This window comes from Gigantopelta aegis, chromosome 6 (assembly GCF_016097555.1).
Source record: "Gigantopelta aegis isolate Gae_Host chromosome 6, Gae_host_genome, whole genome shotgun sequence".
Taxonomy (NCBI): Eukaryota; Metazoa; Mollusca; class Gastropoda; order Neomphalida; family Peltospiridae; genus Gigantopelta; species Gigantopelta aegis.
Genome location: NC_054704.1, coordinates 82,128,998 through 82,148,964, shown reverse-complemented (window position 1 = coordinate 82,148,964; position 19,967 = coordinate 82,128,998). Strand labels below are relative to the sequence as shown.

The 19,967-nt window shown below is 34.8% G+C and overlaps 1 protein-coding gene across 1 annotated transcript in view; it reads right to left on the bottom strand.

The window, feature by feature from the left end:
* Window positions 1-19,967, bottom strand: part of LOC121375619 (phosphatidylinositol 3-kinase regulatory subunit gamma-like) — a 40,007-nt gene that overhangs the window by 9,526 nt on the left and 10,514 nt on the right. The window contains exons 2-5 of the mRNA XM_041503163.1: window positions 7,044-7,129; window positions 4,622-4,714; window positions 2,443-2,626; window positions 1,539-1,670 (exon numbers count right to left, since the gene is read on the bottom strand). Of these exons, the coding sequence (XP_041359097.1) occupies window positions 1,539-1,670; window positions 2,443-2,626; window positions 4,622-4,714; window positions 7,044-7,129 (495 nt within the window). The remainder of the gene's footprint in view (window positions 1-1,538; window positions 1,671-2,442; window positions 2,627-4,621; window positions 4,715-7,043; window positions 7,130-19,967) is intronic.

The following is a 19,967-nucleotide window of genomic DNA, read 5'->3' as shown; positions in this document are numbered from 1 at the left end:
CCAGCACATTGTTTAATCAGTGGTTATTAGGAACATAATGCTGATTTAACAGACGCCCCAGCACATTGTTTAATCAGTGGTTATTAGGAACATAATGCTGATTTAACAAGACGCCCCAGCACATTGTTTAATCAGTGGTTATTAGGAACATAATGCTGATTTAACAAGACGCCCCAGCACATTGTTTAATCAGTGGTTATTAGGAACACCATGCTGATTTAACACACGCCCCAGCACATTGTTTAATCAGTGGTTGTTAGGAACACCATGCTGATTTAACACACGCCCCAGCACATTGTTTAATCAGTGGTTATTAGGAACATAATGCTGATTTAACAGACGCCCCAGCACATTGTTTAATCAGTGGTTATTAGGAACACAATGCTGATTTAACAAACGCCCCAGCACATTGTTTAATCAGTGGTTATTAGGAACACCATGCTGATTTAACAAACACCCCAGCACATTGTTTAATCAGTGGTTATTAGGAACATAATGCTGATTTAATAAACACCCCAGCACATTGTTAATCAGTGGTTATTAGGAACATAATGCTGATTTAACACACACCCCAGCACATTGTTTAATCAGTTGCTATGACACATTAGACAAAAATCTGGAGAATGTTGAGGGTCTTGAAAATAGGAGGGTCACTGTGAGCTTGTCGTCAAAGAACAAGGAAAGAATGTTTTTTTGGTAGTGTCTAAACATTTTAAATTTTTTTAATTATCTGTATTTCATCTCTGATTTAATGATACCACAGGTCAGAATTTAATTACTGGTTATTAACAAAAGGAATGGCTATTGGATGTCAAATATTTGATAACTTTGACATATAGTCTCAGAAGAAACCCGCTACGTTTTTCTATTAGTAGAGATATTTTATATGCACCATCCCACAGACAGGATATCACATATCATGGCCTTTAATATACCAGTCATGGTGCACTGGCTGAAATGAGAAATAGCCCAATGGGCCCACCAACGTGGATCAATCCCAGACTGACCACGCATCAAGTAAGCACTTAATTACTGGCCTATGTCCCTCTCCTTTAAATCACTATAAGATAATTAATTAATAGATGTATTTTTTTTAAAGGTACATAATAAATAATGTGCGAGTAATTTTAAATATGGGAATAGTTTGTTTTTGGTTTTTATATCTTATTTTTCAAAAGGATAGCATAGCCTTACTTTCAACGTAGCCCAGTGGTAAAGTGTTCATTTGATGCACGATTGGTCTGGGATCGACCCACATCGGTGGGACTATTGAGCTATTTCTCGTTCCAGTCAGTGCACCATGACTGATATATCAAGGCTGTGGTATGTGCTATTCTGTCTATGGGATGGTGCATATAAAAGATCCCTTGCTACTAATGGAAAAATGTAGCAGGTTTCTTCTCTAAGACTATATGTCAAAATTACCAAATGTTTGACATCTAAGAGCCGATGATTAATAAATCAATGTGCTCTCATAGTGTCATTAAACAAATGAAATCCTGCATGTAGTAAAATGTAAAAAAGTTGAAACACAATGCCTGTTGTAAAATTTCATGATCTTCGTGGGCTGCATCGAACTCCCGCTTCTTTTCAATGTATCGTTTGTTGACTGTGACCAGCTTCTGCAGCTTAGTGTATGGTGTATCAAATTCATCTTCTACCATAAGCCACTGGAAAAAAAACATGTAGAATATTTAAAACTGCTTCTGTTAAAAGCTAATGAAAAATTTTAAGTTTACTACATACCAAACTCCAAACTGTATCTATAGTTCCTCCTATCTTCCTACAAAAATGTCTTTTGTAATCAATTTCAGTTTGGTTTGACATTATAAAAAAAGTAAAAATGTCTTAGAAATAACAAACACTCTCTCTTTTTTGTGCAATTTAGAAAATAATCAGCTCAGAAATAAATAACTTGTAGTATTAAAAAAGCATTCCCTGTGAAAAAAATATAATAAAAGCAATTTGTATCAAATATCATTCACCACTAACACAATAAATCCATCATAACAATTATAATAAACATTTGTATCAGTAAAAAAAAAAGTAATTTTATTTTCTACATTCATGGGAAATAACTCTTTACAGTATCAGAAGTAAGAAAATGTAATATTTTGATCATGCGTGTTTTAAATTTACCCAGGCCATAGAATTTCAAATTTAATGGGAAACACTTTTTCAGTTCCATGTCTTGTGATCATTGAAACCCATTGTAAACTATTTAAAAACAATAATTATATATATATATATATATAAATTATTTTCATTGAATAGTTGTACTCGATATAATAATCCTAAAAAACCCCGAAATTTCGGTTCCTTTATTTTACCAAAACAGTACTGGAAACGATAGTTTCCATAAAATCCAAGGGCCTGTTTACCTGGTTCTGAACATAAGCAGACAAGCACAAACATTTGTGGGATTTGTTTTGCTGTACTCACGGAGTTCTCCGACCGGCGGAATGGGTAGAGCAGTCTGATATCGAGTGACTTGTTGTGTTTGCTGAGAGAGTGCTGCTGGTAATACTCCACCAGTTCCACAACAGAAGCAAACTCACACGGGTCGGTAAACCCGTACTTTCCGCCGTGCGACAGGATCTTGATACACTTGTTACCTCCATTTTTCCTGAAATACAAATAAAATACAGGAACCACAGTCAATATTTTTTTTATATATTATTATGTTGGGAAAGAAACCTTCTCTTTTAATTTTAGCTTTCAAGGTTGCAGATGGTTTTGGTTGTCTAACTGATGATGACATAATTATATACTGAACTCTATTTTCAGTTGTTATTGTTATTATGTGTAAACTTGCCATAAAACTTAATCATCGGCAACTGGATGTCAAAGAGACAACCTATGATGACATGATTATATACTGAAGTCTTTTTTTAGTTGTTATTGCTATTATGTGTAAACTTACCATAAAACACATTAAATCTAACTCTTGTATACAATTTTGGGGTTATTTATTGCCTTAGTACCAGAAGAGGCTGGATTTAGCTCAGTCAGTTGAGTGCTCACTTGAGGTGTTTGCGCCGTAGGATCGAACCACCTCAGTGGATTCATTCATCGGATTGGGTTTTTTCTCGTTCAAACCAGTGCACCACAACTGGACAAAGGCCGTGGTATGTGCTTTCCTGTCTGTGGGAAAGTGCATATAAAAGATCCCTTGCTGCATTAGGAAAAATGTAGCAGGTTTTCTCCGATGACTACGAGTCATAATTACCAAATGTCTGACATCCAATAGCCGATGATTAATTAATCAATATGCTCAAGTGGTGTCATTAAACAAAACAACCTTTTTTTTTTAGTACCAGAATACTATACTACTCCATCATATGTAGTCATGTGGGATAGAAAAAGTACACCAGACGTGGTGGAAATTGTGACCTGGAATAAGGCGCGCCAATTGTAGTCTTTTTCTCTCATCCATTCAGTAAATAAACTATAAACTATCATAAAACACAAACAGATAAAGATCGCTAAAAAAGTAACTTATTATTTGACCATTTTATCATAAATAAACTATACTATCATATTTTCTGCATCTGTTTTATGTGTCAAATAAAATTTAACACTACATATTAACAAGATAGCTTTTATAATGAAGGCTTTAATAACAATATATATTGATCCAAAACTGTTGTTTAAGGATTTCAGTTCACCAGCTCACAGAAATTTTACAGAAATAAAAGATTCACCTAACATAAAAATAATTTGGTGAACATAAAAATAACCTGGTGCACCTATAGGTGCAACTATAAACCAAGTTTCACTGCACTGTGATGAACGTCCATAGGTGCAACTATAAACCAAGTTTCACTGCACTGTGATGAACGTCCATAGGTGCAACTATAAACCAAGTTTCACTGACCTAGGATTTGTAGTTTGTGAAAAGACTTATCTAAACTTGAAACTTGAACAATAAACTTTAACTGTCATAAAAATAATACCTATAGTCTGTCCCACGGGGAACACTTTTTCTTACTATAAAACTGACTACTAGTCATATATTTCTGGGTCAATTGTTTTCTAAATTGCACACAAAAATTCAGTTATTTCTAAAACACTTTTACTGTTGTCAAACCAAACTGAAATGATTTACAAAAAACATTTTGGTAGAAGGATGCATGGGACACATTATAGATCTTGCCTTTTTACATCAAAAGGGTGACACAAAAGTCTTAGCATGCAAAAATCTTGTGCAGACGATGTTGGTGAGTGTGTGGCTCATGGTAGGGATGACAGAAATTGAAAAACAAATTAAGATCTACAGAATAAAATAAGAAACCTATAGCAATCCATATGCCACTCTTTTTAAATTAGCAGCAAAGGTGTGTTTGTATGTAGTTCACATTTAACACACAACAGCACTGAAACAGATGAAAGGAACTGTTTTAGTTAACGACGCACGTAACACATTTTATTTACGGTTATATGGCGTCAGACATATGGTTAAGGACCACACAGATATTGAGAGAGGAAACCCGCTGTCGCCACTTCATAAGCAACTTTTTTCGATTAGCAGCAAGGTATCTTTTATATGCACCATCCCACAGACAGGATAACACATGCCACGTCCTTTGATATACCAGTCTGAAACAGGTGATGACATTACCTTAAAACAAGAGTGTACTCTCCCGGGGTACTGGAATTTCTCACTAGAAACGTACCATCCCGAGTGTCGCTCAAGAACTCACTGGCCTCAGATCTGTGGGGAAAAAAAATAAATTATATTGGATATTTACTTTGTTATTTGTACTAAATTGCTGTCATTAGGAGCTCTGAATTTTAATGGCTGCATTTGGTTTTACTAAATAAATTTTTTAATTGAAAACTTAAAGTCTGTCTCAGTGTATATTAGTAGCCGCGACAATTAATCCTAGTTCACAATATTTGCAGATTTAGGCCCACAATTTAATTCACCATTTTTCAATTTGCATACTGCAGTTTATTTCAATTTATTTTAACGGTACAACATTTCCATAACCTGCACTTTGTTGGGAATCCTGATGATGTGGTTGGGCATTTCAGCTAATCTCAGCCCTTGATTCTGCTGCACATGACATCTTTGCATGAGCCCTCCCAGACCCAACACACTATCATGGCATGGTAAAGTTTTGTCCTTTAGTCGTTGTCTTTTTTTTTACATACATTTATTTACAATTGTTTTACAAGTTAAATGTTAAAGTTAGATGCTCTCAAAATAGTTTATTAAAATAGTATGTGCACAGCTGACGTACTTGTGGAAGGTATTGCAAATAAATCGAACCATGGACCTAATATTGAAAATTGAATCTAAACCCTTATTTCACTGACACAGCACACTCAACATATTTGGCAAGGAATGGTAGACAAACACTTTTGGGGCATTTTCACTATTTTCTTGGCACCTTTTTTTTCATTAAAAATACAAAACATTTATTGAAATAAAAACAAATGTAATTAATGTGCTTGCTTTAATAAATGAATGGCAAAATATATAACAGGGACATTTTATTAATTAATAATACATTTTCTGAGTGTCTTATAAAGGCAATATTAGAATTAATTATTAAAAACTTTGGACTTGTTTAATCTCAGGAAGGAAATGTTTTATTTAACGACGCACTCAACACATTTTATTTACGGTTATATGGTGTCAGACATATGGTTAAGGACCACACAGATATTGAGAGAGGAAACCCCGCTTTCGCCACTTCATGGGCTACACTTTTTGATTAGCAGCAAGGGATCTTTTATATGCAACATCCTACAGACAGGATAGTACATACCACGGCCTTTGTTACACCAGTTGTGGAGCACTGGCTGGAACGAGAAATAGACCAATGGGTCCACTGACGGGGATCGATCCTAGACCGACTGCGCATCAAGCGAACGCTTTACCACTGGGCTACGTCTCGCCCCTTGGTTTTAAGTATAAACAGTTGTTATCCTAGTACGTCAAGCTGTATTGTTACATTTTGTCAGTTGTTAGTTGATTTCCCGTATTCAGAATTTAGTTTACTCTTTCAACTTATATGTATTTATAAACTCCATCAATTGTTTTGTATAACTAAATTATTAAACGAACGCTTTACCACTGGGCTATGTCCCACCCTGTTTAATCTCAGGACAGCATGGCTCTGATATGGGTAAGATGGTGTGAGACTATTGAGCATGGTGCCGCACAATGATAAAACAAGCTAGGGAAAATATTACTTCTATTATATGGCATCAGACATATAGTTAAGGACCACACAGATAATGAGAGAGGAAACCAGTTAGCAACAATGGATCTTTCATATACAGCATCACACAGAGAGGATAGTACATACCAAGGCCTTTGTTACACCAGTTGCAGAGCACTGGCTGTAACAAGAAATAGCCCAATGGGCCCATTGATGGGGTTTGATCCTAGGTCGGCCATGCCTCAGGTGAGCACTTTACCACTGGGCTACACTCTGCCCCTACAAGGCTCGAACTTAATGATGGCACCAATGGGAATTGCTGTTGGTCAGGAGCATCACTGACGGAACTTTTGTGCAGCTGGATAAACATTACTGCCTTCAGTAAAACTCCTCAACGACAGCAAAATTAATATACCTGGTGTACATTATCTGCCAGTATTTAACATGTGCACATCTGAAATATGTCTAAATGCAACAAGATAACCTTTCAATCACATTTATTTGCTGCAAAAGTTACTTTAAAAAAATTCCCATAGACAGGCTCAAAACTGCCATCGGTGAGCCATTTCACCCACGGCAATTTAATTTTTTTTAATGCTGGGGGTCACAAATTTTTAAGTTCGAACACGGCTCCACACCTCATGGAGTTCACTATATAAAGACACCTATTTTTCTTTAAAAGCCTCCTACTTTCAATGCCCTGGAAAGTCCGAGGTGGGTGTGCCTGAACCTCTGGGATATGGACACGTTTATAGAATTCCCTTCCCTTCCTTCCTACTTTCAAAGATATATACACTCTCTCTCTCTCTGTCTATTAGATTGTCAGGTGACCAAGATAAAATGTTCTGATCAATGGCAGTTTTAACTAACCTGGATATGTCAGCCCAATACCACTGAGCTTGACTGAGGGAGGCACCGAATTGGAGTCCCTGAAAATCGGCATACAGTGGTGCAGCCTGAAAAATAAAACAGCAGATTTTTTAATGTATAACTTGCACACAAGTAGAGCTGTGCGGTATTGAAATTTTATTTTCAGTATCAGTATTAGTATTTTGGGGTTATTTACCTTGGTATCAGTACAGTATTTGGTATGGACACAATACCGATGGCGATACTGAGCAGTATTTTCAGTATACTCGGCTTGAAATGCATGCTCAAGTTAAGGCTCACTGACTAATTTCATCTAAATAAAATTAAATTTCATACAAGGCCCTCATAACACACTCACTCACTGACACTGACACTACACTGACACTGACACTCTCACTCACTCACTCTCTCTCTCTCTCTCTCTCTCTCTCTCTCTCTCTCTCTCACTCACTCACTCACTCACTCACTCACTCACTCTCTCACTCTCTCACTCACTCTCTCTCTCTCTCTCTCTCTCTCTCTCTCTCTCTCTCTCTCTCTCTCTCTCTCTCTCTCTCTCTCTCTCTCTCTCACTCTCTCTCTCTCTCTCTCACTCACTCACTCACTCACTCACTCACTCACTCACTCTCTCTCTCTCTCTCTCTCTCTCTCTCTCTCTCTCTCTCTCTCTCTCTCTCTCTCTCTCTCTCTCTCTCTCTCTCTCTCTCTCTCTCTCCCTCCCTCCCTCCCTCCCTCCCTCTTTCCCCCCAACTATTTTGCTTTCGTCAGATATACAGTGAAACCCCATTATTAACACCACAGATGAGACTTAATAAATATGGTCTCATTAAGTTGATTCTAAATTATATACAATTATAACATAAGTAATAGATAAATATCATGTGTTAGAACCATCAAAATGTTCAGATGTTCTATTGGAGAATGTACACACAACCGTTTTCTCTCGTTGTCTTTATTTTGTTCGTAGCCATCTAATATTTCTGCCTTTCTTTTCAGTATTGACTGCACTTGTGTTTTACCAATACCAAATGTCTCTGCAAGCTTGTGTTGACCTTTTCCTGCACTTATATTTATTAAGTTGACTTTTTGCTTCAAAGTTAGTTCACAGCGTGTTTTCCATTTCTTTGGAGTTCCCATTTTTAATGATGATGTTGCGTACAAAATTATATCAAACTAATGGCAATACAACTACGACATTCATGTTTGGTTTTCAGCGCTTTGACACAACTTGCTCAAAATATACAAACTCACTTCAGTAATATCGTCTCTCTAAATAACTCTTGTTTTGTTACCTATTTGATTAGTCGGTCACCTTGATGGAGTGATATGCCAACTAACAATTAGCTCCGCTAATTGGAATTAAGAATTTTTACTTTGGAAGTTCGGAACAATCAGCTCGAAAAAGAAAACAAAACATTGAAAGAGAAATGCAAAAAAATGGATTGTGATGTAAACTTGGCTGTGTTTTCAAGTAATGTGGCTCTTGGTCAATGATTTAGAACAGTACACACGCAAGAGCAGTATTCGAGTTTTTGGCGTAGCGGATGAAAACAAACAAGAAACGGCAGAACAATCTATTGAGGCGGCGATGGGCATTTTCACTAAAATTGGTGCAGAGGTAAATCAGTCTGACATTGTTATTGCGCACCGTGTGGGGAGGTTTGAACAAGGTAAATCGCGTCCCATCATAGTGAAGTTCACCTCCAACATCCACAAGAGCAAAATAATACACAAGCGACGGAAACTCAAGGGAACCGGTATTGGGATCAGTGAAGACCTTACCGCAAAAAATATGGCCTACTTAAAATGACTTCAGGTTCATGAAAAGGTATCTACCACTTGGACAAGAGATACGAAGTGTTTTGTTAAACTGAAAAGCAATGACAAAGTTATTCCAGTTGATCCAGTTGTGTTTCTAAAGGATGGTTCCTATGACTCTGATACTGACAATGACGACGTTTAATACTGTCATGTTATTATAGAAACGGTGTTCCGCAATTTTAATTACATTGCATTTAGTTTGTGTTACTTGACATTGAACTTTGAAAATTTTACTCTTCTTCTTGATACTGACTTTTCACAGAAATACTTATACTATTTAACATATATAATTATATTGTTCTTCATCTTTCATATTCGACCGTTATTTTAATCACAAACTCATTCATTCATGTATTCATTCGTTCGTTCATTCATTTGTTCATGAAAATTAATCCATTCACCAATTCATTTATCCATTCGAAAGCTATTCACTCACTCATCTAGTTACTTATTATTTTACATGCTCATCTCATTTGTCAAGGTATACACAGTATACAGACGTGAATTATGTCGTATTATTATTGGTACTGATGATATTACTATTATTTTAATATTATTACTGTTGGTATTATTATTATTATATTATTATTATTATTACTGGATTAATATCGCCAAATGGCATTTCTACTCTACTCATTTATTTACTTATTAATTAATTTATTTACTTCTTTATTTACTTATTCTATTATAATTTTATTTATTTATTTATTCATCTATTCACCCTGTCATTTCGTTATTTATCTATCTGTTTAAAATCCTACCTAATTTACTTATAAACATATTCATATACAAAATCGTTCTTCAACAAATACATTAAGTTATTAAACTTATTATTATTATTATTACCATTACTGGACTACTATTTCATCAAGAAATTACTACTCTGTTCATTTATTCATTCATTCATTCAGAGATTGATTGATTAGCTAATTGATTGTTAGAACAATAATCATTATTTGATATTTAATTTTTTTTATTATTATTATATATATTTTTTTATTATTATTATTTTTCTTTTTTTTATTGTAAAAGGTCTGGGGCAAGGGACTCGTGACCTTTGACCTATGGGTTATTTTTTACATTTCTTAATGCTGACTTTGTCCTTTTACACATTATCTTCTTCTCTCTCATATACAAATTTGTACCTCTAGTTCTGTCATGCTGCTGTTATTACTTTGAAACCTACATTGTTAATAAGGTTATTGAGTTAAATAATGTCTTGTTTATCAGTCATGTACGTTGTCATAGAACATATACATATCAGCTTTATGAACTTAGTAATGGCGTTATTGCAAATTATTAGTTAATTGTCACGGTTTGGGAAATCCAGAGAAACGAAGAGATGTGTTTATTTCAAACAAAAACAATTTCATATTTATTGTCTACAAGATACACATTTCATTTCTTAACTAGATCCATATATTCAAACTCAGTGGGGATATAAATGTTTATTTAGTTCATATTTAGGGAATTCTAGGGGCGTGGCTATTTTGTTTAATAATACTTTTGAATATGAAATACATAAAATGAAATCTGATCATGCAGGTTATTTCATAATAATAGATATAACTATAGAAGGAGAGAGGATTACACTTGTAAATAACTATGTAACCAAAAAATATTTTTGACCATATAGAAGATTTTCAAAATGAAAACTTTATTATTTGTGGAGACTTTAATATAGCATTAAATCATGATTTGAATACTAGAAACTATATACATATAAATAACCCAAGAGCCAGAGAATGTATATTAGAACATTTTGAGAAATTTGGTTTTAAAGACCCATTCAGAGAACTACACCCTAACTTGAGGAAGTATACTTGGACTAAAAAAAATCCACTTAAACAAGCGAGGTTGGATTTTTATCTTTTATCTGAAAATCTAAGGCTAACGTAAATAAAGTAATGTTTGAAAGTAGTTATCGATCTGATCATTCAGGTGTAGTACTGCAATTAAAGTTCTGTCATTTCCAAAGAGGTAGAGGGTTGTGGAAATTTAATAACTCGTTACTAAGAGATAAAAACTATATTAATGTCATTAAAGAGACAGTTAGAGATATCAAATGTCAGTATGCCGTACCTGTTTATAATTTAGAGAACATTAGCAATATTCCTAACAAAAATATTCAATTGACCATTCATGATCAGCTCTTCCTAGAAATTCTGTTAATGGAAATACGAGGGAAAACAATGTCATATTCAGTTTTTAAAAAGAAAACAGAAAATATACTAGAGACTAAATTAATTGAAGAAATTAAACAATTAGAAGAAGATGGAAACCAGAGTAACTCAGAAATATTAGAACAAAAACGAAACGAATTAATAGAATTAAGAAAAAACACATTAAAAGGCAAATTTGTCAGATCAAGAGCGAAATGGATCGAAGAAGGAGAAAAACCCACTAAATACTTTTGTAACATGGAATCACGGAACTATACTAGTAAGCTAATTTCTAGAATAGAGTTAGGTAATGGACAAATAATAACCAATCAAAAAGATATCTTAGAAGAAACAAAACGATTTTACCAAACTCTCTACTTTGAAAGAAATAAGCAAATTGACGATGACGTTATGGAAACTATAACACATATCAATTTTAACAAACTCAGTAATGATGAAGCAGAACTAGAAGGTGAAATTAGTTATTCTGAAGCATTAGCTTTTCTCAAAAATATGAAAAATGACAAAAGCCTTGGTTCAGATGGGTTTACAGCAGAGTTTTTAAAAATGTTCTGGAACAATATTGATTATTTTATTATACGGTCAATTAATTACAGTTACAGTATAAGCGAAATGTCAAATACTCAAAAACTAGGCATGATCACTTGTATCCCAAAGCTAAATAAACCAAAACAATTTCTCAATAATTGGAGACCAATTACTCTGTTGAATTGTACATACAAGATTGCATCAGGATGCATAGCAAATCGAATAAAATTTTTATTAGACAAACTTATTGTAAGTGATCAAACTGGTTTCATAAAAGGTAGATATATTGGGGAAAATATAAGATTAATATACGATATATTGCAGTACACAGAACAAAATGTACCTGGTATGTTATTATTAATAGATTTCGAAAAAGCGTTGGAACTGTTTAATTTTAAAATATCTATTAAAAACTGGATAAAAACTCTCTATAACAATTCAACTTCAAGAGTACTTTAAAATGGATTTTTATCAGAAAGCTTCAACTTAGAATGTGGATGTAGACAAGGTGTCCCTCTCTCACCATATATTTTTATTATATGTGCAGAAATCCTCGCAATATTAATCAGAAATTCTAAAAATATAAATGGTTTAAACATTAGTAGAGAGGAATTCCTCTTATTTCAATATGCAGATGACACAACCTTTATTCTAGATGGATCTCCCAAATCCCTTGAGAATACCTTAAAAATCCTAGATGTGTATGCTAATGCTTCTGGTTTGAAGATAAACTATTCGAAATCGAAAGTCATTTGGATAGGCAGTAAAAGGTTCTCAAAAGAGGTTTATCATCAAGTAAGATGGAAATTAGAATGGGGTGCATAACATTTTGAATTGTTAGGAATAAAATTTTCAGTTGACCTAAAACAAATTACTACAATTAATTTTGAAATAAAAATTAACGAAATAAAAAATGTAATAAAACTTTGGAAAACAAGAAAACTGACTGTGTTCGGTAGAATAGTTGTTTTAAAATCCTTAAATATTACCAAATTAACACACTTACTAATTTCACTGCCTAACCCACCAGACAAAATGATAAAACAAATAGATAAAATGTTTTTTAACTTTATCTGGCAAAATAAACCAGACAGAATAAAATGCGAAGTTTTAACTCAAAGTTACTCAAATGGTGGCCTTAAAATGCTAAATATTTTGAATTTCATGATAGCTTTAAAATCCACCTGGATTAGCAGACTATTTTCAACTAACGTAAAATGGAAAACATTTTTTGAAATTACTACAAAATTATCTGTGCAAAAACATTACATGTGGGGATTATTTTATCAAAATACAAATAAAAAAAATAAGTAACTCTTTCTGGGAAAATGTTTTACATAGCTGGTGGCTAATTCAACAAAAACTAATTCCCGAATGTAAAAGTGAAATAATTAGAATTAATATTTGGTTTAATAGTAAAACAACTATTGACCACAAACCTATATATTATGAAAACTATATTAAAAATGGAGTTATATTTATTCAAGATTTAATAGATGAACATGGTAGATTTTTAACCTATGAAACATTTTTAGAACATGCATCTTTAATCAAAGCAGTTAAAACCTTTATGCATTGCACATTGTCAAGTATCAACAACCAACAGGTTACATCTTAAATCCTATATTTCCTTTTAAATTGGAGTTATTTTTTATAACTACTAAATGGTGCAAAGAAATGTATAACATTTTAAACAAATCGACAATAGTGCCAACTTCCCAAAGAAAATATTACAATTTAGGTTTCATACTATCATTACAGGAGTGGGAAAAAATGTATAATTTACAATTTATATGTTTAAAAGATACAACTTTACAGTGGTTTCAATATAGAATTCTACATCAAATAATCACGACAAACACGTTCTTATATAAAATAAAATACATAGAATCAAATGTTTGCGATTTTTGTCATAGACAACCAGAAACATTGGAGCATTTGTTCTATGACTTCTCTAAAGTCTTTCTTTTATGGACGGAAATTGAACGATGGATTCAGGACAAAGGTGAACATACACAAACTCGATAAACAGACAGTCTTGTTTGAAATCATAAAGAGGGAAAAAAGCAAGATGGTATTTATTAATTGGCTCATTATCAATGTTAAATACTATATATATAGATCTAAAATTCAGAAACATGGACCTAACATATATGCTTTTTAAAATATTTTAAAAGATAAAACAGAAATTGAAAAATATATACTTCTCAAAAATTGTCAATTTCAAGAATTTGAGGAATATTGGGCACCTTGGTCCAGATACCTAGAAACAAGACATGGCAATACAATGTTCTAGAGGTATTTCAATACAAATATGTTTTCTCTTTCGAAATTAAAGTATTTAATTCACTCTTTCTTTCCTTCTTCCTTCCTTACCTTCTCTTTTCTCCCTTTACCATTTCCTTCAAATCTTTCCTCTACCTCTATCTTCAGTTAACCCCACATATTAGTGAACTCCATGTTTTCATGTATTCATGCTTATTAATATTATTATATTGATTCTAATTACACTACATTATATATATAAATAATGTTCATATGTACTTATAACATGGATGTAAGGTTGTGAAATCAGGGCCCCCAACCCTGACACTGCCATACTTGTGTCTGGGGTCAATAAAAAAAAAAACTAAAAAAAAAAAAAAAAAAAAAAAAAAAAAAAATACACGTTGGGATGACAGTGAATGTGTATCTTCAACTAAACAATAATAGACAGTTGTCCAGACAACTTCAGAGTAAACAAGTTCTGGGCTGGGCATTAAATGTAATTGCTGTGATGCTTCGCCTCAGTTAAATAATTTGTATGGTCAGTGTGTTGCTTTACAATTGTGTTTAATTAGCATGTCACTGTAATCGGATGTATGCAGGTGTGTGGGTCACTGGACTGACTGCAGTATGAAAACAACCAATCAGTGTGTTACCTTGCTCATTAAATTGATTAATATTAACTAGGTGACACTGTTTTCCAGAAACTGAAAGTACCTGTATTCTTTTTTGATTTAGACATGCTCCACAGACTAAACTAACATGATTCCTTTTTGACTGTACTACCTGTCATTTGATAACAATCAGTGAAAACAAAGAAACCATTAGATGTGTGACTGTTCGAAAAATGCTGCAGTTTGCTATCATAATATGGTTGCTTCGATGGGTTGAAATGCACTAAAAACGGCTAATGGACCTGACTTTAATGGTCATAATCCACAATAGTGGTGTGGTCTTAATACCAGAGTACCGGTAGTTTTACCTATAAAATAACAAGGAAACATTCTGGTCTTTAAAAAAGTGGTTTTAACAAGTGGTCTTAATACTGGGGTGGTCATTAGGTAGGGTTTCAACATATTGTTAGAGCAGGAAACATTTTTCAATATCGAAATTTCTGTATTTGCTCGGTATGGTAAATAGGTATTGACACAAATCTGATACTGAAGGGTATATATGGTATACCAACCAGCTCTACATACAAGAATGTCGAAAAGAACATGTTTGTATGAAAGCATAAGTGTTCTATGCAATGATTAGCTGCAATCAGTCAAGTGAGCCAGAAGTCCCATTGGGCAGTGGACACCATAAAACATGAGGAGGGTGTCATTTATCCAGATAGTTGAACATTAATCTCTGTTGTGTAATAAGTAAGAAAAATAATGGGCCCACAAATAACTGAATTAGTCATGCGGTTCATTGTACATTTCAATACACATCATCACCTATTCATTTTATTAGCTGAAACGTTGTTAATGACAACTGGGAAGAAGGGTGGGATGTAAAATACCAGGGCTAGATCTGGCACTCGCCAAATTTGCCTAATGTAAATTTCAAAAACAATTGGCAAATTTTATTTTAATTTGGCGAAATAATTACATGAAATAAATGATATTCTGTTAGAAAATAACTGGGTTTCTGCAATTGTTTTACTTTACTAGATAATTTAACGAATTTTTCTGCTAACCCAGAGCTAGCCCTGAATACACAATCATTATTTACCAAACATCATTCTGAACATTAGAAATCAGGTATTAGGACCACCCCACTATTAAGACCAGTTTTAATAGATCGCGCTGACGATTGCAACAGTGGAGTTTCACTGTGTGTATATTTTATTTATTTTTTACAATAATCTTTGTGATACTTCAAATTAGTTTAAACAAAGCTTGACATCACATGACACAAGAAGCAAACAAAATCAACATTATGGGTGAGTATTGCGGTTTTATTTATATTTTAACCAAATGGCGTTTTTACAAACTGGTACCCCAATACATCAGGCAGCATCATACAGACCTATTGCAGTTTTTAACCACTTCTCCAGTCTTACCATAGTCCATTAAAGGTTATCACCTATATATACCTGTTGATGCTATTGCTTAGCTTACATATTATGCAACTTGATTTTCGTGATAACTGTAAGTCGGGGTCAAGGTTTTTGATGAAAACCACTGTCACGGTTGTCCAATGGTGTCTGCAATTTTAGTTTGCAAAGAAAACAGAGTGACCAATCACCAGTTCAAAATGGTTTGACATCACAGCCATACTGTTTTATAGTGGTGTAGCGTGGGTTGCCAGTGCCCGGGGCAAGGCAAGTATTGCGCCCCCTAACCAGTGGACTGTTAGCACTCCCTTGAGTCCCTTCCACCAGTCCAGGATTTTGCGCCCGGGGCGACCGTCCCAGTAGCTCTGCCTATGCTACGCCACTGTTGTTTTACGTTTCAATGTCATTACATCAGTACATGTACATTGGTTTACATTGCTAGAAAATGTTATCATGTCAGGGCCCATGCTGGTTATTTGAAAATGGGAAGGGGATACTGTCAGTACAGTGGAAATTTGAGGACCCAGAGTCCAAACCTGTTAGGGACTTTTTGTCCCGCTTTTAGCGAACGCTTCCTAGACAAAAAAAAGATTTTTTCAGGTGTTCAGCATTTCCTCTTTGGAGCACATACAATAACAAATACAAGTTTTTTGGGGGTGGCCTGGCCCCACCATAACCTTCTGTGTGGCAAGATTCACATTCCTGATTTTTTAATATTATTTTTAATGTATTTTTGTTCTTGTTTTTATGTTGGTGAATATGTAGTAAGCGAAGAATAAATAATAAATGGGCATATCTCTACAGAGTTCGCTTCTATGTATCACTGTATATATATTTTATTTATTATAAATATCAAAAGCAAGTTGATATTTCGTATCCACATATATAGAGATTATTATACGAGCTTGTGTGTTGTACTGATTTTACGAAACAAGTGTTAGGATTATTGTATTACCATCGCTCTCGTTCTGGTAATATATGAATCATGACACAAGTTTAAAAAATCAATACGATTCACATGCGAGTGTAATAATTTCTTTATTATCCACATTATCCATAATATTATTTTTGTGAATGACAAGCTAGGACAATGTCAAAACATTTCAAACGTAACTAAAAAGAGACGATGAGATGTCATTTTCTGAAATGACATCATTTTGATAAGCGTTTACACTAAGGAAGCCACATTAAGTTATGACGTCACTTTACAAAATTACGTCATTCGTTGTGCATGTGAAATCATTATGCCACATATAATGTTCATCTGTACTTATGTTATGAACACACTGGAAACAAGATGCTGTCAGTTGTAGATATTTATTAGCCCCATGACTTTCTGTTAACATGGCTACCTTGCCTCATGTCTGTGCGTATCTGATGACGTGTTTTACTCTGACATCATGTATTTAGCATTACCGTATTTAATGCATAACAAGTATACTACTATAAACACTACAACACATGTGGGTCATACTGGTTATATTTCCCCGAATATATTGAACTATGTGGATAATAAATACTCGTATGAGACAGCCCCTGTAAGGAGGAATTACCGAGTGGGTGCTTCTGTGATAAAAGATGCAAACCCAATTTGCCAACATTTAAATACCGATATGTGCCACAATAATGGCGTTTTTCATTTGGGACAAAAACTATTTATGAAGGACATGTTACCACTTTATGGATCAATGCTATATACCAGGTTTTGGAAGCGAAAAGCTCACTAATGGGGATCTTGAATATGCGGTACCCCTCCAAATTGGCATGTCGCCAAAGGCCTTATGCAAAATGTTTCTTAATATTTTTCGAATAAATATTGTAATAATCTAAGGTTTCTTGGATTAAGTAGTTTATAATCAGTTCGGAATTTAATATGCAAGTGACAAAAAGTCAATAAATGTAAAACTCATGAAAAAAACGTGTCAGGAAGGGTCAAAATTTAGTGTCGCCAAGTTTATGACAATGCCGTAACGAATACATATCGATGCGACATCTCCCGGAGTAGCAGGGTAAATGAAGAAAGTCAGTGACGTCATCAAGCCTCTTCATACTGGCGCCATTTGTGAATGTTTGCTGAGACTCGCAGAGGTAAATTCCGACGGTGTTTGACCGATTTCTTTGATTTGATAGAAGGTTATGCTTATTCATAGTCAATAACGTAACGCACATTATCCTAAGACACACGTTGTTTTTCAAATATGTGTTTTATCAACAGAATCAGAGTGTTGAACACGTGGTCGAGGTGTCAACAAAATATGCATTACGCCAATATATGTAATGAATGAATGAATGAATGTTTAACGACACCCCAGCACGAAAAATACATCGGCTATTGGGTGTCAAACTATGGTAATGCAAATAAATAAAGTGATGATCAACATCAATATAAAAATTCAAGGTTTAAACAAAAACAGTGTAAAGAACTGTGCAAAAAATACAAATACCACAGAATTTTACGGACACCGAATTTTACTCTAAACTTCAATTTGTGCTGTATTGGCCATTCTCAAAGAGAATGTTACACCCCTGCACCACGGTGAGGTTACAGTACGCGCAGGGGCCAATGTATGTAATACAATGAGCACTTCTTGTACATGTTGTCAATGCCGTAACGTATGCCCTGCACTGACTATGTGTTATGTCAGTGACATGCATTTAGAGTGGGCCTATGCTCAGTTCAAACAGCAACTTTGATTTTATTTACCTATTTTCTGATGTTCAGACCCCACCGGTCCATTGTGGATGAGTTAGTCCTATATAGTGCTATGCATTTTATTTGCAGGCAATGCCATCTAAGAAGAAAGACCCCCTCAGTAACAAAGAGAGGCAGAGGCTATGGCGGGCTCGCAAAAGGGCAACCGTGCAGACCCATGCGAGCTATCTAGAAGCAGAGAGGGAACGCCATGCGGAAAGAAAAGCTCAAGGAAAAATAAAAACTATCAAAGACATGACAAAAAAAGAAAAGGAGGCGCAGAGAAAGAAATTGCGGGAAAGCCAGAAAAAACACAGGAGCGCCGACACTGATGCTGAATTGGAACATTTTTTAACCCCTCCCACGTGTCCCACTGTCGCCGTAGAGCAGCCCGCACCGGTTCAAATGGGAAACCAGCAGCAGGGGTCGGTGAATCGGGGTCGGAAAAAGGTGCGCCGTGATAGGGCCAAAGCCTACAAGACAATTACGAAACTTGAGGTGAAGCTGAACCATGCTAACAAACGAGTGAAAAAAGTACAGAAACGGCTTGAGAGCAAGGGAAACCGTACAGCTAGAGAAGTTTACAGGTTCCCCAAGAAGCAAGGCAAAGAGACTATTAAAACTGAGGGACGAAAAGACATTAAGAAAACATTTGACATTCTATTTTAGCATTTCTGATGCACTGAAACAAAAATATCATGCTTTAAACTCGCAAAAAGATAAACGCATTGCCGGTACTAATGGCCTCTTGAAACACGCAGAGACTGCTTTGTGCATCGAACATAACGTTCTAAAGTCGACTATGTTAGTGAGAAAACGGAGACGCGATCGTCGCAATGATGAAATCATTGAAAGCTTTAGCGTTTTACCTTCGCGATGATGTCAGCACTATGCGCCCCGGCAAAAAAGATTCTGTGACAGTGTGGAATGTGGATCATCAGAAGCACATACTAAATGATAGCATGACAAATCTGCACTTGAAATACATGTGCAAAAATCCAACAAAAAAAGTCGGTTATGATTTCTTTTGTCGCCAGAGGCCTGAATGGGTATGTCTGCCCCCAATACGCGATCGCGAAACTTGCTTATGCAAAACACACCAAAATTTGCAGCTAATGAGCGACGTCCTATTCCATAACAGGTAGTACTCCACCAAATAGCATCTCGGCTGGGTCAAAGTTCGAAGTGACCCGAACTTTTAATGGAGGAGTTAAAGCCGTGAGTCCTGCCATTGGTGATAAATGTGACAGTGGTTGCTTGCATCAAGTACAGTTTTATGTAGGTAATAAATGCATGCAATTTTATTTTGTGCAGTACCAGTGTGTCAGGCACACTTGTGCTTGAAACATACACGGGGTGCCTGTAAAACTAAGCACTACCATTTTGTGCGG